Source organism: Microtus pennsylvanicus, chromosome 4, assembly GCF_037038515.1.
Source record: "Microtus pennsylvanicus isolate mMicPen1 chromosome 4, mMicPen1.hap1, whole genome shotgun sequence".
In the NCBI taxonomy this organism is placed as follows: Eukaryota; Metazoa; Chordata; class Mammalia; order Rodentia; family Cricetidae; genus Microtus; species Microtus pennsylvanicus.
Genome location: NC_134582.1, coordinates 82,666,091 through 82,691,806, shown reverse-complemented (window position 1 = coordinate 82,691,806; position 25,716 = coordinate 82,666,091). Strand labels below are relative to the sequence as shown.

At 45.7% G+C, this 25,716-nt stretch overlaps 1 protein-coding gene across 3 annotated transcripts in view; it reads right to left on the bottom strand.

Moving 5' to 3' along the window:
• Nucleotides 1–22,810, bottom strand: part of Kdm1b (lysine demethylase 1B) — a 41,856-nt gene extending 19,046 nt beyond the window's left edge. The window contains exons 1-11 of one of the 3 annotated variants that reach the window (XM_075969664.1): nt 22,690–22,810; nt 17,989–18,086; nt 16,847–16,974; nt 15,377–15,466; nt 14,227–14,338; nt 12,328–12,444; nt 7,446–7,484; nt 6,376–6,592; nt 4,420–4,604; nt 2,760–2,936; nt 2,371–2,445 (exon numbers count right to left, since the gene is read on the bottom strand). In XM_075969664.1, coding sequence (XP_075825779.1) covers nt 2,371–2,445; nt 2,760–2,936; nt 4,420–4,604; nt 6,376–6,592; nt 7,446–7,484; nt 12,328–12,444; nt 14,227–14,338; nt 15,377–15,466; nt 16,847–16,974; nt 17,989–18,072 — 1,224 coding nt within the window. In that variant the 5' untranslated portion in view covers nt 18,073–18,086; nt 22,690–22,810. Of the gene's footprint in view, nt 1–2,370; nt 2,446–2,759; nt 2,937–4,419; nt 4,605–6,375; nt 6,593–7,445; nt 7,485–12,327; nt 12,445–14,226; nt 14,339–15,376; nt 15,467–16,846; nt 16,975–17,988; nt 18,087–19,583; nt 19,674–22,427; nt 22,627–22,689 lie in introns of those variants that run through there. The other 2 variants (XM_075969665.1, XM_075969663.1) reach the window with 2 other exon arrangements.
• Nucleotides 22,811–25,716: the final 2,906 nt, after the last annotated feature.

The following is a 25,716-nucleotide window of genomic DNA, read 5'->3' as shown; positions in this document are numbered from 1 at the left end:
GCCAACATAACTAGGAGGGCTGAAGCTGTGGTTCTACCTTCCTATCCTCTTTCTCTAATTTCTTTTCGTTTCTATCTCTTTTTAGTATACAAGGGCTGAACATTAAAGGCAGTCTCCCAGACTTTGGATATTACCTATAATATAATCTAAGTTTCCTAAGTAAAAAACAAACAAAAGACACTGAGCCTGATATCTACTACTGAAATAACACACACACTTTCTATAGCTCACAGAAGGGGTTTCCTACCACAAACACTTCCTCTTAACCCAACTGACTTTCCTGTTTTGCTAGTATGACGCAGTCCACAATTTGAGTCCTCTATCTACCCAGGAGAAAAATCTTTTAGGCACAGTTATTAAATACTTTTGACAATCTGAAACGTGACTTTTGAACACCTTGCCAAAAATTTACACTCTCTGGGCCAGATAGGGAAAAGTGAAAGGTCTGAATCTTAAATTATACTTAACTTGCCTGGCAATGGTGGCGTACACCTTTAATCCCAGGCAGAGGCAGGTGGATCTCTGCGAGTTCAAGGCCAGCTTGGTCTACTAAGAGTTCCAGGATAGTTAAGGCTATACAAAGAAACCCTATCTCAAAACAAAAAAAAAAATTATATTTAACTTTGCCTTCAATGAAAATCAAAGTCTTTGAAAAATTTTAAGAAGAATGTACTCAATTGATGTGAGAGTCTTCTGTTTTGTGATAATTTTATTGGTTAAATAAAGAGACTGCCTTGGCCCTTTAATAGGACATAAAATTAGGTAGGCGGAGTAAACAGAACAGAATGCTGGGAGAAAGAAGCTGAGTCAAGGAGTCGCCATGGTTCTCCCACTCCAGACAGATGCAGGTTAAGATCTTCCCTGGTAAGCCACCTCGTGGGCTACACAGATTATTAGAAATGGGTTAGTCCAGGTGCGAGAGTTAGCCGAGAAGAGGCTGGAACTAATGGGCCAAACAGTGTTTAAAAGAATACAGTTTCCGTGTAATTATTTCGGGGCATAAGCTAGCCATGTGGGCAGCCGGGTGCCGGGGACGCAGCCCCTCCACTCATATTTCAACACTCAATTTAGAAAATCAGAGAAAGCTAGGGGAAGGTTCCTGATTTGATACCAGGTTCTTAGAGAGTCTCACTATGTAGTGCTGACTGGCCTAGAACGAGGATAGCCTCCAAGTCAGATCTGCCTGCCTGTCTCCTTGGTGCTGGGATGAAGACGTGCACTTCTGGGCCCAGCTGAACCATACCGCCCCACCCCCTAGCAGCCTCTATCCTGGCTAGCTGTGAGCTGGAGTAAGGCATTTGCCAGCAACTGGCATATTGTTCTGCCCTCCCAAGGTTCTAGCTCAGCCATGTGATCATTCATTCCATTCTGCTTTCGAAAGCCAGGGCTTATGTTTTCCTGAATAAGATCCCAAGGGTGACTGGTCTGCATAAAGAAATCCGAGGGCTAGAGCAGAGTGCTTGCCTGGCATAACACAAGCCCTGGGTTTCATCCTCAGTACTGGGGGGCAGGGAAGCTAACTGAACACTTCCCCAACAGACAGTGAATTTCTGTGCTTCCATCTGTTGTCCCAAACTGTCCTATCATCTCCACTGGTTAACAATAACCTGCCAAGATCTTCTGTGGATTCAGGCTAGAATGTCTGAGTTCCTTCCTATAGTCTAGTACTCTCCAAGTTCTACCTGCTCTGACCAACTCAGTCCAATCCAAAGCTTTTCTAGGACCTGCTGTAAAAGATGTGTTCTTTACACTATCACTCAAGAGGCAGACACCTGACCCCAGTTCTAGGTGAGCTTCTCTCATAAACAAACAAACAAAGTGTGTATATCATTTTTTGATGGAGGAAGGTCATTGGTTAATTAAATAAAGAAACTGCTTGCCCTGATAGGTTAGAACATAGGTGGGTGGAATAAACAGAACAGAATGCTGGGAGGAAGAGGAAGTGAGCTCAGAGACACCATGCTCCCCTCTCCCGGGCAGACGCAATAGCTCTGCTCTCTGAGGCAGAGGCATGAAGCTCAGACCCAGGATGGACGTAGGCTAGAATCTTTCCCGGTAAGACTGATGCTACACAGATTATTAGAGATGGGTTGATCGGGATATGAGAATTAGCCTGTAAGGGCTAGAGTTAATGGGCCAAGCAGTGTTTAAAAGAATACAATTTGAAAAAAAAAAAAAGAATACAATTTGTGTGTTGTTATTTCGGATAAAGCTAGCCGGTGGCGGGAGCTGGGTGGCGGAATACAGCCCGCAGCTCCAATTACTACAATTTTTCACGAGATTTACGAACTGGCCTGTAAGTCTTACAAAATTTAGAGCAAAGGAGCAGCGAACCACCTGTCCCCACCCCCCAGTTCCCCAGTGTCTCACCTTCATACCAAAGTTATGTAGTTGCCTAGCAGCTGCTAAGCCTGCTGGACCAGCCCCAACAACCAGAACCGATTTCTTCAAAAAAAGAAAAACAAAAAACAAAACAAAGAAACTCTAGTTAGAACAGTGGTAACAAAGGTTGCTACAGTTGCTCTGGCAGGTTCTAGCTGCCAGGCAGGGTTAGTCTGTATTTCTCTGGTGTTACTAGGCTCTGTTTTCCTAGAGTACAGGACAGCACCTGTCTTAAGTAACCTCTTTTTCCCTACACCCTGGAGAAACTGTGCTTCTAGTCTCCTCCTGGGAAAAGGTCTTCACAAGGCTTCCTTTTGGTTTCTGTTATATTATAGCTTACCACGACCAAAGCTGAGTTGCTGCAGCCAGTTGCTTACATTGTGGTAGTGTTTAGGAAGAAGATGCTGGCCGGCTCCCACGGTAAGAACTCCTGTGTTGATGAGGCCTTTTCTTGTCATGAAGTAAAGAATCCTCTCTACTTCCTGGACGCATCGAATGCGCACAAGGCCTCGGACGATGATGTGGGGAATGCACTTCTGAGGAGTGAGAGCTTCCTGTGTTTACAGGGAAAGCAAAACCAACAGAAAGAAAGTCATCCAATTTAAAAACAAACAGAATATAAAATACAAAAACTAGGGCTAAAAGTTTATTTTTACATTTTGTTGTTGAGAGAGGTTCTCACTTTGCAGCTCTAGCTGTCCTGGAGCTCAAAGAGCTCTGCTAGCCTCTGCCTCCTGAGCACTGGGGGGAGGTGTAGACCACCATGGCCTCTGCCTCCTGAGCACTGGGAGGAAAGTGTGGATGGATCACCATGGCCTCTGCCTCCTGAGCACTGGGAGGAGGTGTGGATGGATCACCATGGCCTCTGCCTCCTGAGCACTGGGAGGAAGGTGTGGATGGATCACCATGGCCTCTGCCTCCTGAGCACTGGGAGGAAGGTGTGGATGATCACCATGGCCTCTGCCTCCTGAGCACTGGGAGGAGGTGTGGATGGATCACCATGGCCTCTGCCTCCTGAGCACTGGGAGGAAGTGTGGATGGATCACCATGGCCTCTGCCTCCTGAGCACTGGGAGGAAGGTGTGGATGGATCACCATGGCCTCTGCCTCCTGAGCACTGGGAGGAAGGTGTGGATGGATCACCATGGCCTCTGCCTCCTGAGCACTGGGAAGAGGTGTGGATGATCACCATGGCCTCTGCCTCCTGAGCACTGGGAGGAGGTGTGGATGATCACCATGGCTGGCTAGACTGCTCTCCTACTTGCACTGCTACTCCCCTGCTTCCAGGTCTCCTTCAGTCTTTCCAGTGGATGCTATCTTGACGCCCCAAATATTTATGCAGTCCTACAGAGTTAAAATCACTGGTCTCGCTTGGCTAGGGACAGAGCTGAACAAAAACGCTTACTCAAGGGCTTATAACCCCCTTTTTGATTGCTTTCTGCCTCCCGGCAACACCCCATATGGCTCTTTGAACCAAGCCTGCACCTTCTCATGCCCTGTAGCATTCTGACTCCATATGGTCCAAAGGTGTTCTTAACAGGGCTGACCCTCTCTCTACCTGAAAATGCCTAGACTCAGACAGATGAGATCTCTAATTAGAAAACATGAGATCTGAAATGTTCCAAATCCTGACTGCCAACAGAACACTTACGTTTCAGATTTCAGAGCACTGGAAGGCTTTTTGGATTGGGATGCACACCTGGAGAAGTCTATTCAAATATTCTACATTTTTTTGAAATTCTAAAAGCTGAAGACACTACTGGTCCCAAGTATTTCAGATAAGAAGATGTTAACATGTATTCAGTTGTCTCAACATGGAAGTGATACTAGAGTCTCCAGAGCAGAGGCCAGGGAATATAGCAAATATACTACTGTGTATATAGAACAGCCTTCCCGTACCCTTGAGTCATGTGCCCCAAAAGGCAACAGTGTCACTCTGGAAAACCCTTGGCCTCCAGGTTCTACCCCCACACCAAGCACTCCTTTCCTTCATTGCGGTCCTCTACCCCATGCCACTGTCTGGCATGTCCTCACTTACTTTGCAGTTTGTGTACCACAGAGCGAGGATGAGGTTTCTCAAAGCTAGGTACATGGTGGGGTCTCGAGAATACTCTGGAAACTCATAGAGCTCATCCAGCTCCATCACATCGGGCCTCACACACAGAGCTTTGCCACACTCATTGGGCTGGTAGAATGGCTGGAAGTAGCGGTTCATGCCTAGAACTGACAGGCGACAAAGCAGCAGCTTCTGTAAGATGTAACTTTCACACCTTAGAGAAGTACATCACATGTACACACACACAAAGGGGCTGGTAATATGGCTCAGGGAGTAAAGATTTCTGCCACCACGCCTGATGACCTTGGTTCCAGCTCCACAGGGAATGGGAATGAGAGAGCCACCATTCCTGCAGCTGTCCCCTGACCACCCATATGTGCTGTGGCACACACATAAATGTAATTTTTAGAATTAAAAAGAAACAAAAAGTTCACTCTTTGGCACTTACTGACTACAAAGTGGAATCCCTAAGCCCTGATTATGTCCCATGCTAGGCTATGTTCCAGGATCCAAAGTGTCCTATCATTACATACTAGATGCTAGATTTTATAAAGCTGGGCAAACGAAGGTGTTGTTGTCAAATCTACTTCTAAATAGTTTCCCATGTCATTAAATCTAACTACAGTGGCTCTGTGTCTCAGTCAACCATCCCCTCTCCTCGGCATTTAGATCACACCTCTCACACTCAATTCTAACCAGCAACCAAAGCATCTTTCTTTGCACATGCACTTCTGAACGGATTGACTTTAGGATGACATCTTGGAAATGCTTGCTAGTTCACAGTCCATTGTAAGGTCTTTGCTACACACTGCCAAACTGTTTTCACAAATGTGCACTCTTTAGTACTTGAATGCCCAACGCAGTGCACCCTCAAAACACTGGGAGCTACCACAGCAGTCTCAGCGTGGAGCTCCCCACATTTCCACTGTTAGGGGACGTCCAGTATTGGGCCTTGAATAGGAAAAAAGAAAATCTAGCTTCATATTCAAAAATATGTGTTGTTCATGTACAGATGTGGGGTTGTTAGAATTCCTTTGAAGCCACTGACATTCTGCCTGACACGAAATTCTGAATCTTTTAGAGTGGATCTCTACTGGTGTCAATAGAGACAGAAAGACGGAGGAGGAAAAAAATACTAAAAATCAGCGCTCACACAGCCTAAAACTTCCTTCTGATAAGGCAGAGTTTGTGAAAATCAGTAAATGGCACAGCTATTCAACTTTGCAACAGACACTCATCAAATTCTATAAATAATAACAGGAGTTTTAGGTTTTACAAAGTAAGGTATACACTGTATACAATGGTACAATAGATCCAGTGCCTCCTCCTTCAGCATCCTCAGGGAATTAGTTCTTGGAACCCCTACCCACACAAGTCTAACAAAGGCACACATGGTCAAGTCCCTTATTTAGATGGTACAGTATTTGCACAGGCCCATCTCTAGATGACTTTTAAGACTTAATACAATGTAAATGCTATGGAAATAGCTGTTAATGATCAGAAACCCTCTCTTCTAACCTCCGCGGTCATAATCAATCTCTCTCTCTCTCACACACACACACACACGATAAAAATCTATAATATAGGGGCTGGAGAGATGGCTCAGTGGTTAAGAGCACTGACTGCTCTTCCAGAGGACCCGGGTTCAATTCCCAGCACCCACATGGCAGCTCACAACTGTCTGTAACTCTAAGATCTGACACTTCACATCAATGCACATGAAATAAAGTTAAATAAACCATAAAAATATTAAAAAAAATCTATAATATGGAAGCTGTATATAATGAATACAGACAGAACCTTTCCCCCAGCCAAGCACGTGCAACAGTGGGTGCTTTGTATCACGTCACATTCAAGAGTCTTCTGCAGTCTGCTTACCCTTAAGTTTCCAAGGAGGGGAAAGGGATGTGAGGAAGGGGAAACCAGAACATCTCTCACCAAGTGGAGAGGAGGCTGCCTTGGAGGGCTCCATCTTCCCTGGGCTGGCACTGCTGGTGGTGGTGGCCGCGGCACGGTTTGTGCTGGTGCAGGAGGGGCTCATGCCAACACAGTCAGGGTAGTAGGCAGAGAGCAGCGGTGCAGCCACGCTGTCTTTCAGCAAAGGAGGCTGGATAAGCATGGAGTACCACCAGTGGTTGGAAACTTCCAGTACTCTCTGTGATGTACCAGGGAGAGAGAAAGGGGAAATGCACATGCTGATGGTAGATACTCGTTATCCACAGTCCTCCTGATCCACCCACATCCAGACTCAACAAGTCTCAGAGTTTCATACAAAGATCAAGACACCCTGAGACAGTCCTTCTTAGGTAAAATTCTTCCCCCATACAGAAAGCCCCCTGAACTAAATCCCCACTAACACTAAAACAGAACAACTCCTTCAAAGAAGAGAATGGATTCACAGTGGATCTAACATATGACCCTCTCCGTTTGTCTGAAAAATCTGTTGTGGGCCAAGAACTTGAGACACCTAGAACAAGCTCAAACAAACCAAGTCCCAAATCATGGAAGATCAGGACTTGAGAGTTTAGCAATTTAGAATATTTGAAATCATTTTAAACCAGATCTGGTTACATGACAAGTGGAGTTTGCCAACTAACGAGAAAAATTTGCCAGAAACAGCTGGCTTGTGCCAGGGCTAGACCCAATTCTGTATGTGAGCAGGGTCAGGACAGAGTGGCTACCCTGCAGTCAGAAAGCGCCAGAGTCCTCCCCGTTGCCAAGTCCAGGCCAAGACAGCCAAACCATGGCCATCCTGCTCTTTGTCTTGGAAGGACTCTATGGCGTCCTCAACAAACAAGATTATGAAGGCGGATCCCTGCAGCAAGGCAGAAGCATCTTCCTTGTTTCCTTGAGTGTAAAGCAATATAACTTCAAATTCTTCTAACTATTGTGGCATTTTCTCAATGCAGTCAGGTTAGAGTCAAAAGGCTTTGATGTACATCCACACAGTGTGAGTCACTTACTTAGTGAACTTATTAAAGATCCAGAACATGAAGAAAACTACTCACTAGATCCTCAGGCAGAGAACAATGATCAGGGGTGTCAGTCTGCAAAAGAAAACCAACTCTGATTGAATGTTTCCATAACATATAGTCCTACGTGTTCATTTTCTTTTAACATCACAAAGAAAAATGTTTGGCATGTCACTAGAATGAGAGTGTGGGAAGATGTGTACTTTTGTCGGGATGTTCCCCCATGAAAACAAAGGACTGTACCTGTGGCAGAGGGGGCTCTGACAAGAAACACACATCAGGAATACACAGAGGCCTGGCATTATCTCACAGAACTAAAGCTGTGTATCAGACAGACACACCCAGCAATTCCCCCTTGGTGTATTTCCTAGAGACCAAGCAATGTACTACAAGAAAGATCAAAGGCTGGGGATACGGCTCCTAGAGTGTGTTTGTCTAGCAGGCCAGAAGTCCTGGGTTCCGTCCTAGCACTCTACCAAAAAGGAAAATGTTCAAGCCAGGCACACCACTGTAAGCTCAGCACTTCGGAGGATGAGGCAGAAGGATGACAGTACAAAGCTAGCCTGGATGATTCACAGACTCCAAACCCAGCTTGAGCTATATAGCAAAACTCAAAGGATTGAAAAGGCAGATAAAACAAAATTCAATGCATATATTTCTGAAATTCAAGTAAATTTTCTTTGTGACAGAAGAAAGCTAAATACAAACCAAAGTCCGTCGGCAGCAGAAGAGGTAAGCTGAAGTACACTGTCCTGTCACAGCAGTGGAAGGACAAACGGCCTACATGCCCCACGGACGGGCTGCACCAGCGGTTCTGAAACAGCACACTGCATGATTCCATTTATGTGAGGTTCAAAACCAAGCAAAGCCAATTCCACAATAGTGTAATCTAGAGAAGTGAGCAGGCAATTTACTCTGGGGGAGCAAGGTTGGACACTTACTGGCAGGGTCGCCGGGCACCTGCCACGTATTCCATTTCTGTATTGGCAGCCAGATAAGCAGGTACTTGTGAAAATTTACTGCGCTGGGCATTTTGATTTGTGCAACTTCTGTTTCAACATAAAAACATTGCCTATCTGAAGGTCTGGAGAGCACATTGCCTAGCAGCTCTAATCTCCAGGACACATTCCTTAGAAACTCTTACATTAATAGAGACTTGAGCAAGCTGGGACAACAACACACCAGAAAACACAGCAGAGACAGACAAGATTTGGAAACAAACGTCACTCTTCTTGAGCAGGAAGCAGACGCTGTGCAGTAGATGCACAGCATTCTGACAGTACTCAGACTACACCAGAGCTGTAGAATCAAATAGCTCCATATTGAGTGAGAATAGCAGAGGAAGAAAAACGTGGTATGCCACATACAAACTGTTCTCACTGACTGAAACACACCTTAGGTGCCTCCCTAGACTCTGTTTCCACTAGTGCAGCCAAGTCAATCTGAGGGGGACTTGCCCACTTTCTTTCCGAGGCCCTAGTACTTGTTTTCTTCTTCTACCATCCAGAGGCCTACCTGGAAGGTGAAACTAAGAATCAACCATGGTCTTCAAAATCCCTAAGTCAATTGTAAGTGTTCTCATAAACGGTAATGCACACGAACCCAAATGAACCATTCTAGAGTGGACACATTCCAGGACATACATGGAAATATACTTAAGTTGTCAATTAGAATTCATCAACCTGGGCTACACAGTGAAAGGCTGCTTAGAACAGTAACAAACAGTTGAAAACTCTTGGCAGGTGATAAGGGCACCCCGTAATCCCAGGACTAAGAGGGTGAGGCATCAGGACCCTGCAGCTCAAAAGCTTTTTCAATACTGCCATTATTCTGCCTTGTGTAAGAAAATGGAAAGGTGAATATAGACTTGGAAAATACTCAAAATGTATGTGTATCTAGATTATGTAGATCAGTCAGGAAGACTACTCAATACTCAACGACTGAATGAGCACAAGCACAGCAGAGAAACACCAGAGACACCACCGTTTGTCCGAGCACAGCCGCCAGCTAGTAGCTCCTTCAGAATCAAACCTAATTCTGCCACGTGATGAGTCTACTACCGACTCGCCCACACAAATGGAGCACAAGACACTCGCACAGAATCACTACTACTTTCACTCACACGGCAACATTTACAACACAGTGTGGAAACAAACTGGCATGCACCTAGACGATGCAACACTACTGAGAAGTCTAAGCAGAACACTGAACAGGCTGGGCTTGCACAACACCAAGGCAGGAGGAAAGCATACTGATGGTCTGGTTGGAATGTAGAGTGAACTCAAGGTTAGTCTGGGCAACTTAGGGAGACCCTACCTCCAAGAAAGGCAAAAGCAGGGCTAATTATACAGTTTGGTGGTTTAGTGCTTGCCTAGCACTTATGAGGCCCTTGGTTTAGTGTCCAATACTGTAAGCAATACAGTCAAAACAAAATGCCCTATTGATCACTATCCATGTGATGTCGACAATCAGCTTGTTTCATTTTTGTTGTTTTTATTATTTATGTGCATTGGTGTTTTGCCCTGGGTGTTGGGTCCCCTGAAAATGGAGTTACAGATAGGTGTGAGTTGCCATGTGGGTTCTGGGAATTGAACCCAGGTCCTCTGGAAGAACAGTCAGTGCTCTTAACTGCTGAACCATTCCTCCAGTCCCTTTTGTTTTGTTTTAAAAGTATTTTATATAATGAAAGACACCAAACACTGAAAGGGCATACATTGAATGATTCCAGTTTTGTGAAGTTTGAAATAGAAAAATAAATCTATGGGAAAGAATTAGACAGCTGACTCTAGACATGAGAGTTTCCAGGATGAAGGAAATACTGCCTCTTAGACTAGCATTCTGGCTGTGCACTGTAGACATTTCCTAAAACTTAACAAGACCCCATGTTCCATGAATAAAACTATAGTAGAAAATCATCTCTCAGAAATGAAAATGAGATGCACATTCCCATATATTAAAAATAGCTCCAATATGCTTAGGGGTTGGGGTTGAGCTCCACAGTAGAGCATGTGCAAAGCTACAGGTTCAATTCCCCACACCTCAAAACCCAAAAGTACTACCTCTCAATGTGGGCGGTTTTTAGACCGTCACTCTGTCTCAGACTTTTTCTTTCCTTTCCCCTCTCAAGACACAGACTAGTAATTTTCATAGCCCAGGTTGGCCTCCAACTTGTGATGTAGGGAAGACCTGGTCCTCCTGCCTCTATCTCCCAAGGGCTGGGATCATAGGCAGTAGCCACCACACCCCACTGAGCCTATTTTTTCCCCTCCAAAGTCTTAAAAAAGCAGTTTGGATATGCTTATTTAAAGCCTTAAAAATGAGCCTCTATCAAATGTATGTTTAAAGTTGGAGAGATGAATGAATCATTAGGACTACCCACCCCAGCCTCTGCTAAAGTTTATTCTCAGGGCCCTATGTATGCTGGGCAAGCACTCTAACCACCGAGCCATATTGTTCATCCAAGAGTTTACTTCTGAAAACATAAACAAGATGGCTCAGAAGGAGTTTATTTGGATGTGTATATATTCATAAACACAATCTGCTCTTTGTAAATCCTAAGGTAACATTTCGTAAATCCTTGTAACATTTACATGCAATATACTATGTGGAAACATACAATTTGACCTGTGAATATTTGTATCTTTTTCACTTCACCTTGCAAAAGACTGCGAGGCAAGCACTTATCACTGGTCTCTACCCATAGGCCTCATCATTGTTTTTTTTTTTTTGTTTTTTTTTGTTTTTTTTTTTTTTTTGGTTTTTCGAGACAGGGTTTCTCTGTGGTTTTGGAGCCTGTCCTGGAACTAGCTCTTGTAGACCAGGTTGGTCTCGAACTCACAGAGATCCGCCTGCCTCTGCCTCCCAAGTGCTGGGATTAAAGGCGTGCGCCACCACTGCCTGGCTCATCATTGTTTTTATACAGTAAGTATGGCCACTTTGATTTTACACACGGGAGGGAGGGGGTGCTTTTCCCTTTGCAGATCAAACCCAGGGCCACTCTAAGGCTAAGCAAATGCTGTGTCACTGAGCTACATCCTGAACCCAATAATATTTGTAATTTGAACCCTAAGTTAAAAAACAAAAACAAAGCTTTGATCCTAAACCTCACAAAACCTTGCACTTACTGTTTAGAATGAAGGCATTTAAAGCGCAGGTCCCTTTGCTGGCAACAGCTGTGTGATTATACCACAGACCCCTGAAAGCACTGAAACCTCACACTTCACAATCTGTCAGGACCCCCCAGTTAGAAAAACCAAAAGAACAAAATACTATTTTGATTCTGGGATTTGATAGCTAATACTCTTTAATACTTAAAGTATGAGACATTTGGGAGAATCAATATGCCTAACACATTTTAAAATACAAGCTGCCAAGTTTCAGCAAAGGCACATTCTATCAACTACGGCCAATTCCTAACTGCCAATCACATCCACTCATCCTGTCCTCCTTACTGACAAAGCTCTGCATTGTCTGGCATTATAACACACAGAGTGAAGCTTTTTCTTCCTTTGTCCTCATGCAGTCTAGCCAACGACACGAGGAAAACTCTAATAGGTGAGCTGTTACCCAACAGAGAGGGACAAATCCCAGCTAGCACACCACGCATGCCCTTTGCACTTTCCCTCTCTTCTGCTTTGAACTCGGACACAGTGGATGGTGATACAGCAACCACCTTGTCACTTGAGAATAGAAGATAAATCAAAGATGGACCAGACATGAGACAGTGTTCTTGGATAACTAAACCAACCTGAACAGCCCATTACCAAATTCCCTATAGTAAAAGAAAAGTCAAATTAACTTATTGTTGTTGAACTTCTGTTTACATACAGACCAACACAAGGATTAACACACAAAATGAAAAAGACAGGCTACAATTACAAATAGATTGGCACATAAAAGGTCACCATAAAAATCATACCTTGGTGATAGTATTTAGCTTTATGCCACAGCGGTAAGTTCTTGCCATGTGTGGAGTGAGCTGGATTTCCTTGGTAAGCTGCCTCCACTTTCCACACTCTGGTTTTGTGCACTGAACCTACAGGGGAAGTTAAGGCGAGATCAATAAAGCGCCTGCTCTTGAACTACATGACGCCCCACTCACTCTACTGCCGTCCCCACATGATCTGGCCCATGTTTTGACCCTAGGAACTGTATGGTGGGAAACTGTTCTAGCACTGAGTTACCTCCAGACCCCTTATCTCGCATTTCTTTCCGATGATGTGATCAGGGTAATTTCTGATTCAATGCTAGCTCAGGCAACAGGATAATGATATAAGTTTTGAAAACTTATCAGGAAGATTTTCCAGCTCAAGCCCAAGGAGATAATGTGTTAAGCTCAGATACTATTACTCAAAAAGTATGCCATGAAACGCAAATTGTGATGTCCTGGATCAGGTTCTAGGTCACTGAAAGGATGAGAAATCAATAAAATTCAAATCAAGTCAGGCAATGCAGTTCTTCACACTGTACCCATGCTAACTTCTCAGTCTGACAAACAGCCACGGATGTGTCTAAGAGCGAGCACATGGCTTTTAGTGGCATCTCTGTAAGCTCCTTTTCCAAAATAGAAAATTCTGCATATCCGAGTGTGAATGAATGAAGTTGTATCTGGCTTCCCACATACCCGGAAATTAAAATGGATTAATGACCTAGATGTGAAATCTAAAACAGTGAAATTCTATGAAAGCACAGAGATGGGTCTTTATATGTCCTCAGATTTGGCAATGAGTTCCCAGCAGGGACCAAAGACATGAAGAAAATATAGATAAACTGAAATTTATCAGACTAAATGATTCGTGCAAAGGAAAAAAACCACTTGATGAAAAAATACCTGCCAATCACAGAATTGATGAGGGTTTGTATCCAGAATATGTAAGTAATTCTTACAAGAAGAAAAAGCCTAACTTGAGAATGAGCAGAGTTGCACATTTGCAAATGGCCAAACAGCACCAGCATTGAGGAACTATAAGAAGCAAAACCACAATGAGTCACCTCGTCACCATCCAGACAGCCAGCATTATAAAACACAAGAGCTGATAAGGATGAAGGCAGGAAGATCATGAGTTCAAAGTCAACATTAACCACTTAGCAAGTGTGAGAATAGTCTACTTTACATGACATCCATCTCAAAAAAGGCAAAAATATTGAGATGTGGTGGCGCACGCCTTTAATCCCAGCACTCGGGAGGCAGAGGCAGGCGTTCTCTGAGTTTGAGAAAAGTCTTCCTCTATATAATGAGCTTCAGGCCAGCCAAGGCTACATAGTGAGACACCTGTCTCCAACAACAAAAAGAAAAAACCAAAAAGAACTGGGGATGGTATGACGAGATCTAACCCCATGCACTGCAGAGCACAACAGAGACACAGGAAGCTAATGCTCAGCTTCTCAGGAGCACGGCAAGAGCCAGGCCTCGAGGGCAACTTAGCAAGCCCTGGCTCAAAATAAAAAGTAGGAGGGGGACCGGGAGTGTACATTAGTAGTGCAGTAGCAAGCACCAAAAACTAACCAACCATGAATGACCTATGGCCCATCCCTACATATACATGTCTGAAGAACTGTCGAAAGGAATCCAATTATGTGTAACCCTGTTCATACTAGCTGAAAGATGAAACCACCCAAGTTTCATCAAAAGATGGGTGGATAAACATGAGGCAGTGTGTGACATTACTTTCTTCCTTAGACTATTCTGAGTTAGCAAAGATTTCTGCACAAGTTTAAAGACTCTGCTTTAACAAGCCTAGAAATGACCACGAGAAGACTTCCCACAACGCAGCATCATTGCTCCTCAGTGCGCTGCGACAGCAGCGTCCCTCCTTACCCAGTAGGGCAGCTGCTGGTCTGCCATGAATGCCTTGGGGCTGGGCTCTGTCTTGCCATTGCTGGTCCACACTCTTTTCCACGCCATGTATTTGTCATAGCCATCTTTGTGGCTGGAAACCATGCAGGGGAAAAAAGTCAACCTACAGGTTAAGTTGTAGTTTTCACACTCAACTCTGATCACATTTACATCAAAGACTTCACTATTCTTAGGCACACAGAGGGATGTTAACAACGGCATGCCCAAAGTAGGCTAGCAGGAGGAGCATGCTGTGGGCAGTGTACACCTGTAACAAGTAAGGACAGAGTTCTACATGGGGGAAAACGTTCTCATGTTCAGGGTAAATCCTACAGCAACTGTAAAATTTTATCAGGGGATGGAATAACGTAATAAAATACTCAACTAAAATCAGAAGAAAAAGAGTGAATACAGAAATCCACTAGTAAAAGCCAAAGCAAGGCCGAGTGGCACGAGCCTGTAATCCCAGGCAATCAGTGGAGACACAAGCTCAAGGCCTGCTTAGGATGGCTGCCCAGTGCTCTGCCAGCTCCTCCCAGTTCTGCACCCTATCCCTGTGCACTGTGAGAGAACAGCGGAGCGCCGGAGCTCTCGAGACCTTATACACACCGAACACATCATGGCAGACACATAAGCCTGCACACACGCCACCCATTTTCTATCTTAAGTTTCATACATACACTGTATGTTGATTACAATCCGTTTTTCCTTTTCCTTCATCAGTCCCTAAACAGTTTTGCTTCTATGTTTATCTCAAACGTACCTATGTGGTTTTGTTACCTATATAAAATCTAGGGACCAGAAATGAAAAAATGCGTTTAATATCTGATAATTATCTTTAAGAATCTGCCTTAATTCAATCAATATGAGTATCTCCAGTTACATTCATTTTCCTATAAATAACATGACTTCACTCTGTATGTATTTTCCCAGGCATTCATTCCTGTTTCTGGATACCCAGGTTCAGTCACTATATGCAGTGCTTACAGCACTGACTTTCTGGTCACACTTCAGGTCATCATAGGTATTGGATGACTCAGTAACTCAGTAAGCCCAGCAAGTTTTAGCTTTGTGACCATCGTCCCCGGACCCTGTCACATCCCCTCGACCACAGAGACGTCAGTGAACAAACCTTCTGTAGTAGTGGTCAAAGCATTCATTACAGAAGTGTTCCCCACAGGAAAGGTGATACCATCGGGAGGTGTAGCCGTTTTTGGCACATCTGAAAAGAGCAGAACCAGGCAGCGTTGGTAATGAAGACTAATTCTCACTCATGTTCATTTAACCAGCCCATTTTACAGTATCTCCACTTCTATCAGCCAGGGACTAACAAGGGAAGTTGGAATAGGTTGAAAGGTCATACAGGCTGAGAGTCCCTGATCTGAAATGCTTGGGATCAAAACTGTTTTAAATCTCAGTTGTTCTATGGGTTTTAGAATATCTGCACCACACACGTGAGGGGGAGGGGACCCAACATAAAGGTTACTGACAGTCAAAAGTTTTAGAGTTTAAGCACTTTGGATGTCAGATTGCAGGCATGCTTACTACCCTCAGGTACAGTGACAATACAGGGAGGACTCAGGCCAGCCAGATGTAACCTTCATGGCTGCCTGAGGCACTGAAGTCCAACCCAGACTGGGAGCATGACTGGGATTTTCTGAGGCTGCACGTGTGTGATAAGGCTATAATAACATCCAACTGGCTGCACCCTCGACAGCAGACAAGCTGTCCAAAACGACCGGCCAGGCCGCTGATGACACAGCACAAGAGTGAGAAGTCATGTGGTCATTGACATGGCCAACTCTGTGTGCAGAGCCAAACGGGGTTTCATTTGTTCAGATTTTATTCAATCTTAAGCCATTACTGAAGATTTTCCTATGGAGTTAAAAAGAAGTTCTAACTATGCCACAACAAACAAAAATAGTGAGTCTACATACAGCTGGCACCATAGGTTTTAGGGTTTTGTTTTTGTTTTGAGGCATGGTCTCCTGCACCCTGGGCAGGCACAGAGTTTGCTGTGTGGTTGAGGAAGACTTTGAATTAACTATTGGTTCTCCTGCCCCCATTTCCCCAGTGTTAGGATTACCAGGCATGTGCTGGCATGTCCACTTTCCAGAGCACTGGGATGGAACCCAGTTCCTGGTACATGCCAGGCACGTACATGTACTACAACTGAGCTACCTCTTCCCAACTCTGCCGCTTTTGAGACCTGTATAAGGATATGGAAGAAGTAGGCATGCTACATGAAGTACACACACACAAAAAAATAACAAAAAGCAAACACACGTGGGCTCCCACTGGAAGCCTGGATCTGTGATGTCCTATGCCCTGACCCTCAAGCCCCAGGGCTGGCACAGCGACGGCTAGGTGCATGTGAGGACACTGTCTGGCACAGCTGATCTGGATGGGATCTCTCTCACTAGGCTCGATACAAGCAGAGTGTCGAGGAAGCTGCGGTGTGTGGTGACTGTCTAAGCAGTCAGAATTGGCAGGTTACAGTTCCTGCATTTGTTTTTATGGAGAGTAGCATGAAGCGTGCCATTCCCACAAAACAACACGCTCACAGGCAGACGCACAGGCCAAGGGAGCCCTTCACACAGACCTTTCAGAAGCACTTGCAAAGCACACAGGATACATTGCTGTACAGCCAGCCTTTTCACATTTCCTGTACTTCTTTTCCGACGAACCATCTTCGTCCTCATCTGTGGTCTCTGCTGCTTTCTTCTTTGCCTACAGGAGAATCAGCCGAGGTGAAGATTTCACAGGTAGAGAAAGGGTGACCACAGCAGGTTTGTTGCTGAGTTGAAAGTTCTAAATGTCATTATGTTTGCAGCATTAGGGACCAAAACATACATGGCAGGCAGACACTACCAACTGAGCTACATCCACAGCTCCGGAAATCCTAAATGTGAAGGTCAACAGCATCCTGGCAATAGGACAGGGTTGGCCAGTACAACGGCTTGTATAAATAACTTATTACGAGAGAATCTAGAAACAGCACCTTCATGATAGGTAGGTCCAGAACTAGCATCCACATGAGCTTTTCTTAAGGGAAAACCTGACAGTCAAGATAAACAAGTCATTCTTGGGGACTGAAGAGATGGCTCAGCAGTTAAGAGCACTTACTGCTCTTATAGAAAGAAAACCCAAGTTTGGTTCCCAGCACCCACATGGCAGCTTATAACTGTTTGTAGCTCCCCTACCAGAAGACAGAATACCCTCCTCTCTTGACTTCTGCAGATGCACACATATGTATATATACATGCACGCAGGCAAAACGTGCATACACATACACAAAAATAAATCCTTTTACAAAGTTATTTATAAACTAAGAATTATTTTCCCTCTCTTAAAACAGTTAAATATTTCAGTACGGAAGATTTAAAAGCTAGACAAACAAAGAATTAGAGCACTCGACTTTTATTAAATACTTCACTACAAGCAAATCCACCATCAACAAGCAACAACAAGCTCAGGACCAAATCCCCTTGAATGGCATCCAAGCCAGGCATGATCTGGCCTCAGTGTCCCATTCTGGAAGCTGCCACCCCCAGCTATGATTCTCCCATCACCCCCCCCCCCCCAGGTGATCCACAGTCTCTTCATCCTCCACTCCCTGCTGCACACTCCACACACTGCACCATGGGCTCCTCCACAGACACCCAGGCAAGGACTAGGGCCGTGTCAGTGCAGCTCCAACTCTCCACTCCCCATCAGCCATCCTCCAGGGCATAGCTAGAGTACCTGCCTCCCGGAGCTCCTCAAAGGCAGGCTATCGGAAACCTCGAAAGCACCTCTCCTCTTTGACCTCCCTCGAGGTGTTGACATTGTTTTTGGAAAATCTGGAGGGGGAGGAATAAACCATTAAATTATTAGCATGTGCTGATATTTCAAGCCATTGTCACGAGCAGGCTGAGGATAATACCCCCGCTTCCAAGTTGTTTAACCTCCTGATGTCTGTGCTGTCGTGTATAAAAGGAGAACAAGCCAAGCCTGCTGATGTGCACCTGTCAGCCTTGAACTTGGGAGGCAGAAGCAGGAGGACCAGAAGTTCCAGGTCATCCTCTGATACACAACAAATCCAGGCCAGCCAGGATTGCATGGGTTACCTTGTCAGTTTTTGCTATGGCCCCTCCACCTAACTGTCCTGTTAGGGTTTCCTCGATCTAAATGTCTTAGTATAAAACTTACTTATTTCTCCTGAGTACAAGTTAAGAAATACCAGGCACTGTACAGGAATACTCCTACATAGAATACGAGAATCTGGATTAGATAAAAGCACTATTATCTTCTACTAGACAAATCTTAATTTCCATACTAGTCTGTTAACAGCATGGCCAAACAAGCATTGAGAGCAAACATCTAGCTGGGTGTGGCCACTCATGCCTGCAGTTCCAGTGGAGAAGGAGATGGTGGCAGAACTGGGAATTCACAGCCAGTTTCAGCTGCACAGTGAGTTCAAGGCCAGTCTGGACGTGAGCCACTGTCTCAAAACCAACAAAACCAAACATCTATGAATTAGGCATTGAACCCATGAAAGAGTATGAGCTATCAGAAAATATTCAATAAGATAAGAAAACGCTTAGAGTAAACAATGACCTATTAATCTATAGTTATTCGGCCTTTCCTGCCCTGCCATCGCTCACACACCAAACGGAGGAAGGGAAGAGTAAGGAGGACATCTGTGTGGGTAACGTGGGGGCAGCAGAGCCGCACCACAGAGGGCAGGAACTGACGCCACGCCTGTTAATCTTGGAGAAAAGTCTGAAGACCTTGTATACTCAGTTTCCACTTGTAAGTTGCATTCATGTCCGCAAGTCCAGTTCTCATAAATCATTAACAACACATGCAAACTCTCACATCCACACTAAGAATCACAACATCAATACTGTGGGTGGTTCAACTTTTCATGACTTTCTGCAAGCCAGCAGAATGCTAGCTACAACACAGTAAGACTACATCTTCTAAGATGCAGATGACTTTTTTTAAGAGGCATTTTTTCTTTGTTTATGTACTGGGGGGGGGCACATACCATAGCACAAATGTGGAGGTCAGAGGTCAACCTCTGGGAGGAACCAATTCTCTCCTTCTCCCATGTGTGTTCCAGGGATCAAACTCGGGTTATTAGGTTTGGCAGCAAAAGCCCTTCACCTGCTGCTCCATCTCTGTGTCTCACTGACCCCCAATGGGGAGTGGAGGGTGCTAGGAGTTTAGTTCAGTGATAAAAGACAAGCCTGGTGTGCATGAGGCCCTGAACTAAGTCCCCAACACATAAAATAAAATCCGTCCTATGGATTCCACTACGCTGGTACAGTGCTAATAGTAAAAATACAATCTACCTTCAATTCTTGTTAAAGACTTTCTGAGTATGGCGGTGGTGGTGCATGCCTTTAATTCCATCACTCAGGAGACGAAGCAGGTGAGTTTCCTAGTTCAAGGCCAGCCTGGTCCACAGAGCAAGTTCTAGGACAGTCAGAGCTACACAGAGAACCTATCCGAAAACAACAACAACAATGAACTTTCCAGATTCCAGTCGCACTTTTTAAAATTAACTTATTTTATGTTGTGCTGTAGGCAAGCATTCTAGCACTGAACTACGTCTCATGCCTCATCTATACTTTCAAAAAGGGTGTCCAATTTAACCATTCACCTAAGTATTTTCACATACATAAAAATACATAAATTTTTTACATGTAAAACATGTATTCTGCATTCACAAGATGGGCCACAAATAGAATACGTAAATATTCTGTGTTCACGAAGCCTAGTTAGTACACGTAAGAACTGTAGCAAGAGCACTTGATGCTCAATGTGCGGTTCAGGAACATGAGAAATTAGCCTGGATTTATGCAACACTGAACATAAGCCAGAAACGCATGGCTCCTAAAACCAAGCATGGTTTCCAGACATTTCACATTTTTACACAAGAACTATCTGCAGAAATGAGAACACTGTAGGAGCTATCAGATCTGAAAGTTTTCGAGGCAGTGCATCTTCACCTGTAAGAATCCAATCAGAGCAAAGAGCTTTCACTCTCTAAAGCGCTAATGTAATTCATCAGCGTTTCCACTGTTGCTCAGTCCCTGGGTCCTCATTAAAATGAAGGGGAAATGATTTGAGCTGAAGTCAGCAAACTTCTGTTTGAAAATCTACTCTTTGAAATAAAGGGTCATTAAAACAAACAAGTATGCTGACTGCTTTCCCACCTGGTTTTCTTGTTAGCTCAGGGTTTTACATGTAGCCCTGGCTACTCTAACTCTTGGCAATCTCCTTTCTGTCTCCAGAATGATGGGATTACAGGAGAGAAGCACCACACACAGCTGCTCCCTCCCACCTGATTCTTCAGTAAAGATATCAACAGTCAAGAAAAGACACGAGGCAACAGGGAATTCACAACTCCATTACTGGGCTGGGTACTCAATGTTAAATTAAATCACTGGGTCCGTATTTCTGAAACTCATGGGAATATGAAGCGCCCAGCTTGCCTTATTTTAAGTGATTACACAGTATAAAATTTGCCTCATGGTCAATATTTTTTTTAAAATATTTATTTATTTATTATGTATACAATATTCTGTCTGCATGTGCGCCTGAAGGCCAGAAGAGGGCACCAGACCTCATTACAGATGGTTGTGAGCCACCATGTGGTTGCTGGGAATATGAACTCAGGACCTTTGGAAGAGCAGGCAATGCTCTTAACCACTGAGCCATCTCTCCAGCCCCCATGGTCAATATTTTATAAGCCTATTTCTTCCTAATTTTAAATGCAGAGTTTTGATTTTCTTTTGATTAAAAGATTAAGATACAAGTGAATAGAGCAATATTTAGAATTATGTTTAAAATAACTCCCAGGCGTTCTGAATGTAGCTTATTCAAACTACTTAATTTAAACACCAACTATAAAATTTATAAAAACATGAATCAAAAAGAATCCAAAATAGAAAAAAAATCACGGTAGAGGCAGTGCTAGTTGTAAGAAAAGAGCAAACTACTAGAAACTTCGCTAGCAAATTGAAATCCCCTTGGGTCACTTAAAATAAGGCAAGCTGGGCACCTCATATTCCCATGCCAATCTGAGTTTCAGAAAGACAAACCCAGTGCTATAATTTAATATTGAATACCAACCCAACAATTCAATTCTGAATTCCCTATTGCCCCTTGTCTTTTCTTGACTGTTCCCTGTATGGAAGACAATTATTAATGGGAATTGTCTCATGTACCCTCAGAAGAAAACCTCAAAGGCTTTCACCACAATGTATTTTGTAAACATTCAAAGCAGATGTGGTGGCTCTGTATTTCAGCAGAGAGATCAAGGCAGGAGGACTGCTGTGAGTTGGGGGCAGGGGTGGGGAGAGGACCTAGCCAAAGCCAGAGTTGTGCCTGTGCCTGTGTTTACTGGGGGACTCTCCAAACAACAGACGTGGTCTCTGGCGAGCTCAAGGACTTGGGCCTCTGTGGTTGACTTCCAGATCACTCAACCCCAACTTTCTGCAGCTGGGCATGCTTCTTCCTTGCTCTCACGTGCCAGCTGCGCAGACTAACAGCCACCAGAGACCGAACCTGGCGGTGTGCAATCCCCAGGGGAGGCATCCCGGGAGCAATCAGGGCAGCTGCGCTGGGGTTACCCGCTACATCTGCAAACCCAACGGCGCCTCACTGCCCCAGGTGAGGAGCCTGGCGTGGGGTCTCTCCTCCTGGCCGCGAGAGCCCAGCGTGGGAAGAAAAGCCTGAGGCCCCTCCTCCTGCTGTGGGGATCCCCCGACGCCCTGTGTAGGAGGGCAGTCTGGAGTTCCTCCTCCTGGCTGCGGGGTTCCCTGGGCCCAGGCTGGGAGCACAGTTAGGGTCCCTCTTCCCGGCTACGGAGTTCCCCCACAGCCGCGACTGGGAGCGCAGCCTGGACTCTCTTCGCGGCTGGGGGGTTCCCACAGCCCCGAGTGGGAGCCCAGCGTGTGGTCCCTGTCCCAGGCTAAGGGGTTCCTACAACCCGGTGGGAGCAAAGAATGGGGTCCCGCCTCCATGCTGAAGGGTCCGACGGCCCTGGGTGGGTTCCCAGCGTGAGGGCCCTCCTCCGGGTTGCGGGGTTCCTAGAGCCCCGGGTGGAAACCCAGCCTGTGGTTCCCTTCGCCCGGTTTGGGGCTGGAGACGGCGCCAGCGTGCCAGGTGAAGCCGCCACCCCAACTCACCTCTGGCCGGCCAAGCCGCAAGAGGCTCCGGGCAGACTTCGGAGACAGCGGCGAGTGGGAAAACCCGCAGCCCAGAGCGGGAAGCCCCGGCTCGCACAGGGTCCCCCACGCCAATCCTTGCAGACGCGGGACGCCGGGGAGCCCCGGGGGACGCGCGCGCCTCCCGCCTGGGCTCGCCCCACAGCCGGCCGCTTTGTGCGGCTCCGTCACCCGAAACCCGACGCCCTCCCCAGGGCGCGTCCGCGGAGCCGCTAGTCCCTACCTCAGAGCGCTGGCCAGGAGGCAGCGCTGCCTCGGGCTGCACAGGACGGCAGGGTCCGCACCAGCAGCTGCAGCACCTCGGCCGCCGCCGCTTCCGCCCCTATCGCGGCGTGACCCGGAGTGGGAGGAGCTCGCAGGCCCAAGGAGTGGGAGGGTCCGGGCGCTCGCCCCGCCTCGGCCATTTCCGCCGCTGCGCAAACTCCGCACCTGCGAAGGGCGGGACCTACGGGCTCTGGGCGGAGCCCTTTTGCCAGCGCGGGGGCGAGGCCTTGGTTGGGGGGCGGAGTCCTTGTGCCAGAGAGGGGGGGGTTAATAAGACGTAGGAGGGGCCTGAGAGTCTTGGGCGTGGCCTGGCGAGCGTAGGCGTCAGTTCATTCTGGGCGGGGTTTTCACGCCCGGATAGGACCTATAGGACAGGAGCCCGGGCGTCTTCTCCGGGGCGGGGCCTGTCTATATGGGGCGGGGCCTACGCTTCACTGCACCAGTCGAGTCGTCTCAGACTCAGGTGCCCCCTAGGGTCAGAGGAAGGCAGCAGTGCGCAGCCAAGGTAAGTTCCCCCGCCGGTGAGAAAGGCAGTGCTTTTGCTAAGACTGTTACAGGGTTCTTCAAAGGGAGTATGTGAAAAGCACGGATGACCAGCTACGGGAACCGCCGCAAAACCTGGGAAGAGGTCAGAATGCAGAGGCCGTGCTTAATGGCGTGTTTCACGTGTTTTACACGTGTCCAAATGTAAAATATTTCCCATTCCATCTTCATACTCTAGATGTGTGGACTTTAATGAAGTTACTTTTTAACGAAATTTAGGAATAAAGCTAAAGCAGACGTCAGGCGTTATGGTGCAGGCCTGTAACCCAGCTCGAGAGTGCTGAGGCAGGAGGAACTCAGTGAGTTAGAGTCAGTCCCTACTACGTGGTGAATTCCAGAAAGACCCTCTGTTAAAAAAAAATTAATCCTAAAGCAGAAACAAGTGTTTTTTTTTAGGGCTTGGACCAATGAGCATACTGGAAGTGAACATTTATGAGAGGAAACTATTGTGGGTTTGTCTTTTCTTATCGTCATACTTTGCACTATTATTGTGTTCAGAATTTTATTTCTCCAAAAAAGAACAGTGAAAACCACATTGAGGCACTGTTACTACAGCTAAGTGATTGCATTTATGATGGCTTCGGTGAGAGGGATAGAGCTGTGCAGGGTAAAGATGATTCTAAGTTCAGAAGAGCACTTCTTTCTGAGGGCAACTTTTGGAGCCACAGTTTCTGATGATAGGAAATCCAGATGGGAGAAGAGCAATTCTCTTGCTTTTTTTATATCCACAATAATCCCGTACTTGCTACTGATCTTTCAGAATTCTAGGCTTTGCCCCCTGACATCAGAACCTGGAAAAAAGCCTTTAGTTAATAAACACTTGCTGTGAGGTGCATCTTTCTTCCCAGAGTTAAGGATGGTGTCCTTTAATCCTAAGTACGGACTCTAAATCATGTTCTAGTGCACGTGGGAGCAGGGCTATAGCTCAGAGGCATACTGCTTGCCTGGAACACACGAACCCATAGGTTCAATTTGCAGTACCCTTCCAAAAGCTATGAGAACGTTATTTGACAATACAATCTTTCAATAATGTAGCAGTAATATATTGAACCCACGTATCTATCTTCTTCACCCCCCTGAATGTCGGGATTTTTAAATGCGTCAACCATTCATGAAGGAAGCAGAGGTCTGCTGGGTAAGCACTCCACGGGTTCAACAGGCTGAACTCTGATCTGGCCATGGGGCCAGCCAATGGATGATCTTGGCAGTACAACATCCCGAGCCCTCCTGTCTTAACAGTACTATTCCCAGAAATGGGTGTGGGAGTGGAACTGGGGCAATGATTGGCTGAATTTATGGTTTCAAAAAGGCTAAAATCACAAACTTCTTTCGTCAACTTCTTACAGCCAGGTTTCCACTCCTTGTTACATCTGCAGGCTTGTAGGGTGGGGTACAGGCTATTCTCTGAGGCCAACTTTCCTGACATAGAACAGTGAAGTGTTCTTAGTCCTAGACTCACTGAAATGTAATTTTTGGTATAACTTACTGGATGTTGAAACTTGGATTTTGTTGTTTGGTTCGTTTTGGTGTTTGTTTCTTTTGATTCAAGGTCTCACTGTAGCCCTGACTGGCGTGGAACTCACAGAGAGCCTCTTGCCTCTGCCTCCCTAGTGCTGGGCTTAGAGGCATATGCCACCATGCCTGTCTTGTTCGTTTTTGAGAAAGGGCCCTGCTATGAAGCCTTGGCTGGCCTGGAACTGGCAACAACCCTCTTGTCTCCCAAGGACTGAGGACATGTGATACCATTCCTGGCTTTGATGTTGACATGTTTTTAGATTTATTTATATATTATGTATACAGTGTTAAGTCTGCATGTGTGCCTGAAGGCCAGAAGAGGGCATCAGATCTCATTACAGATGGTTGTGAGCCACCATATGGTTGCTGAGACTTGAACTCAGGACCTCTGGAAGAGCAGTCAGTGCTCTTAACCACTGAGCCATCTATTTTTAAGAAGCTATTGTCAGAGGGTTTTGTATAGTTCATCAACAGAATCACAGGTCCTGATGTCATTGCAGATATTTTTCCATTTAGGCACTGGAGATACCATCCTCTGAGACAAAAATTGTCTTCAAACTATGGCTGATGGCACCTCACTCCGTGTGAAAGAGCTCCCCAATGCTGAAGTGCAGAAGAACCGCGTACTAACCCTGGAAGAATGGCAGGATAGGTGCGTGACCCGTAACATCGGATTTCATCAGGAACAAGGGCATCGGTAAGACGTGTTTGGTCTCTGACAGAGAAATGATTCATCAGAAATGGGCTGGGGTGAGGTGGGGTGGGGAGGTAATGTGTGCCTCAGTTGGCAAAGAGCCATGCAGGACACTTGGTGTGATCCACAGCACTGAACAAAACTGGGCAAGATGGCATATGCCTATAATAACAATTGAGAAATTGGAGCAAGAAGGATCAAAAGTTGAAGCTACATAAGTGAGTTTGAGGCCAG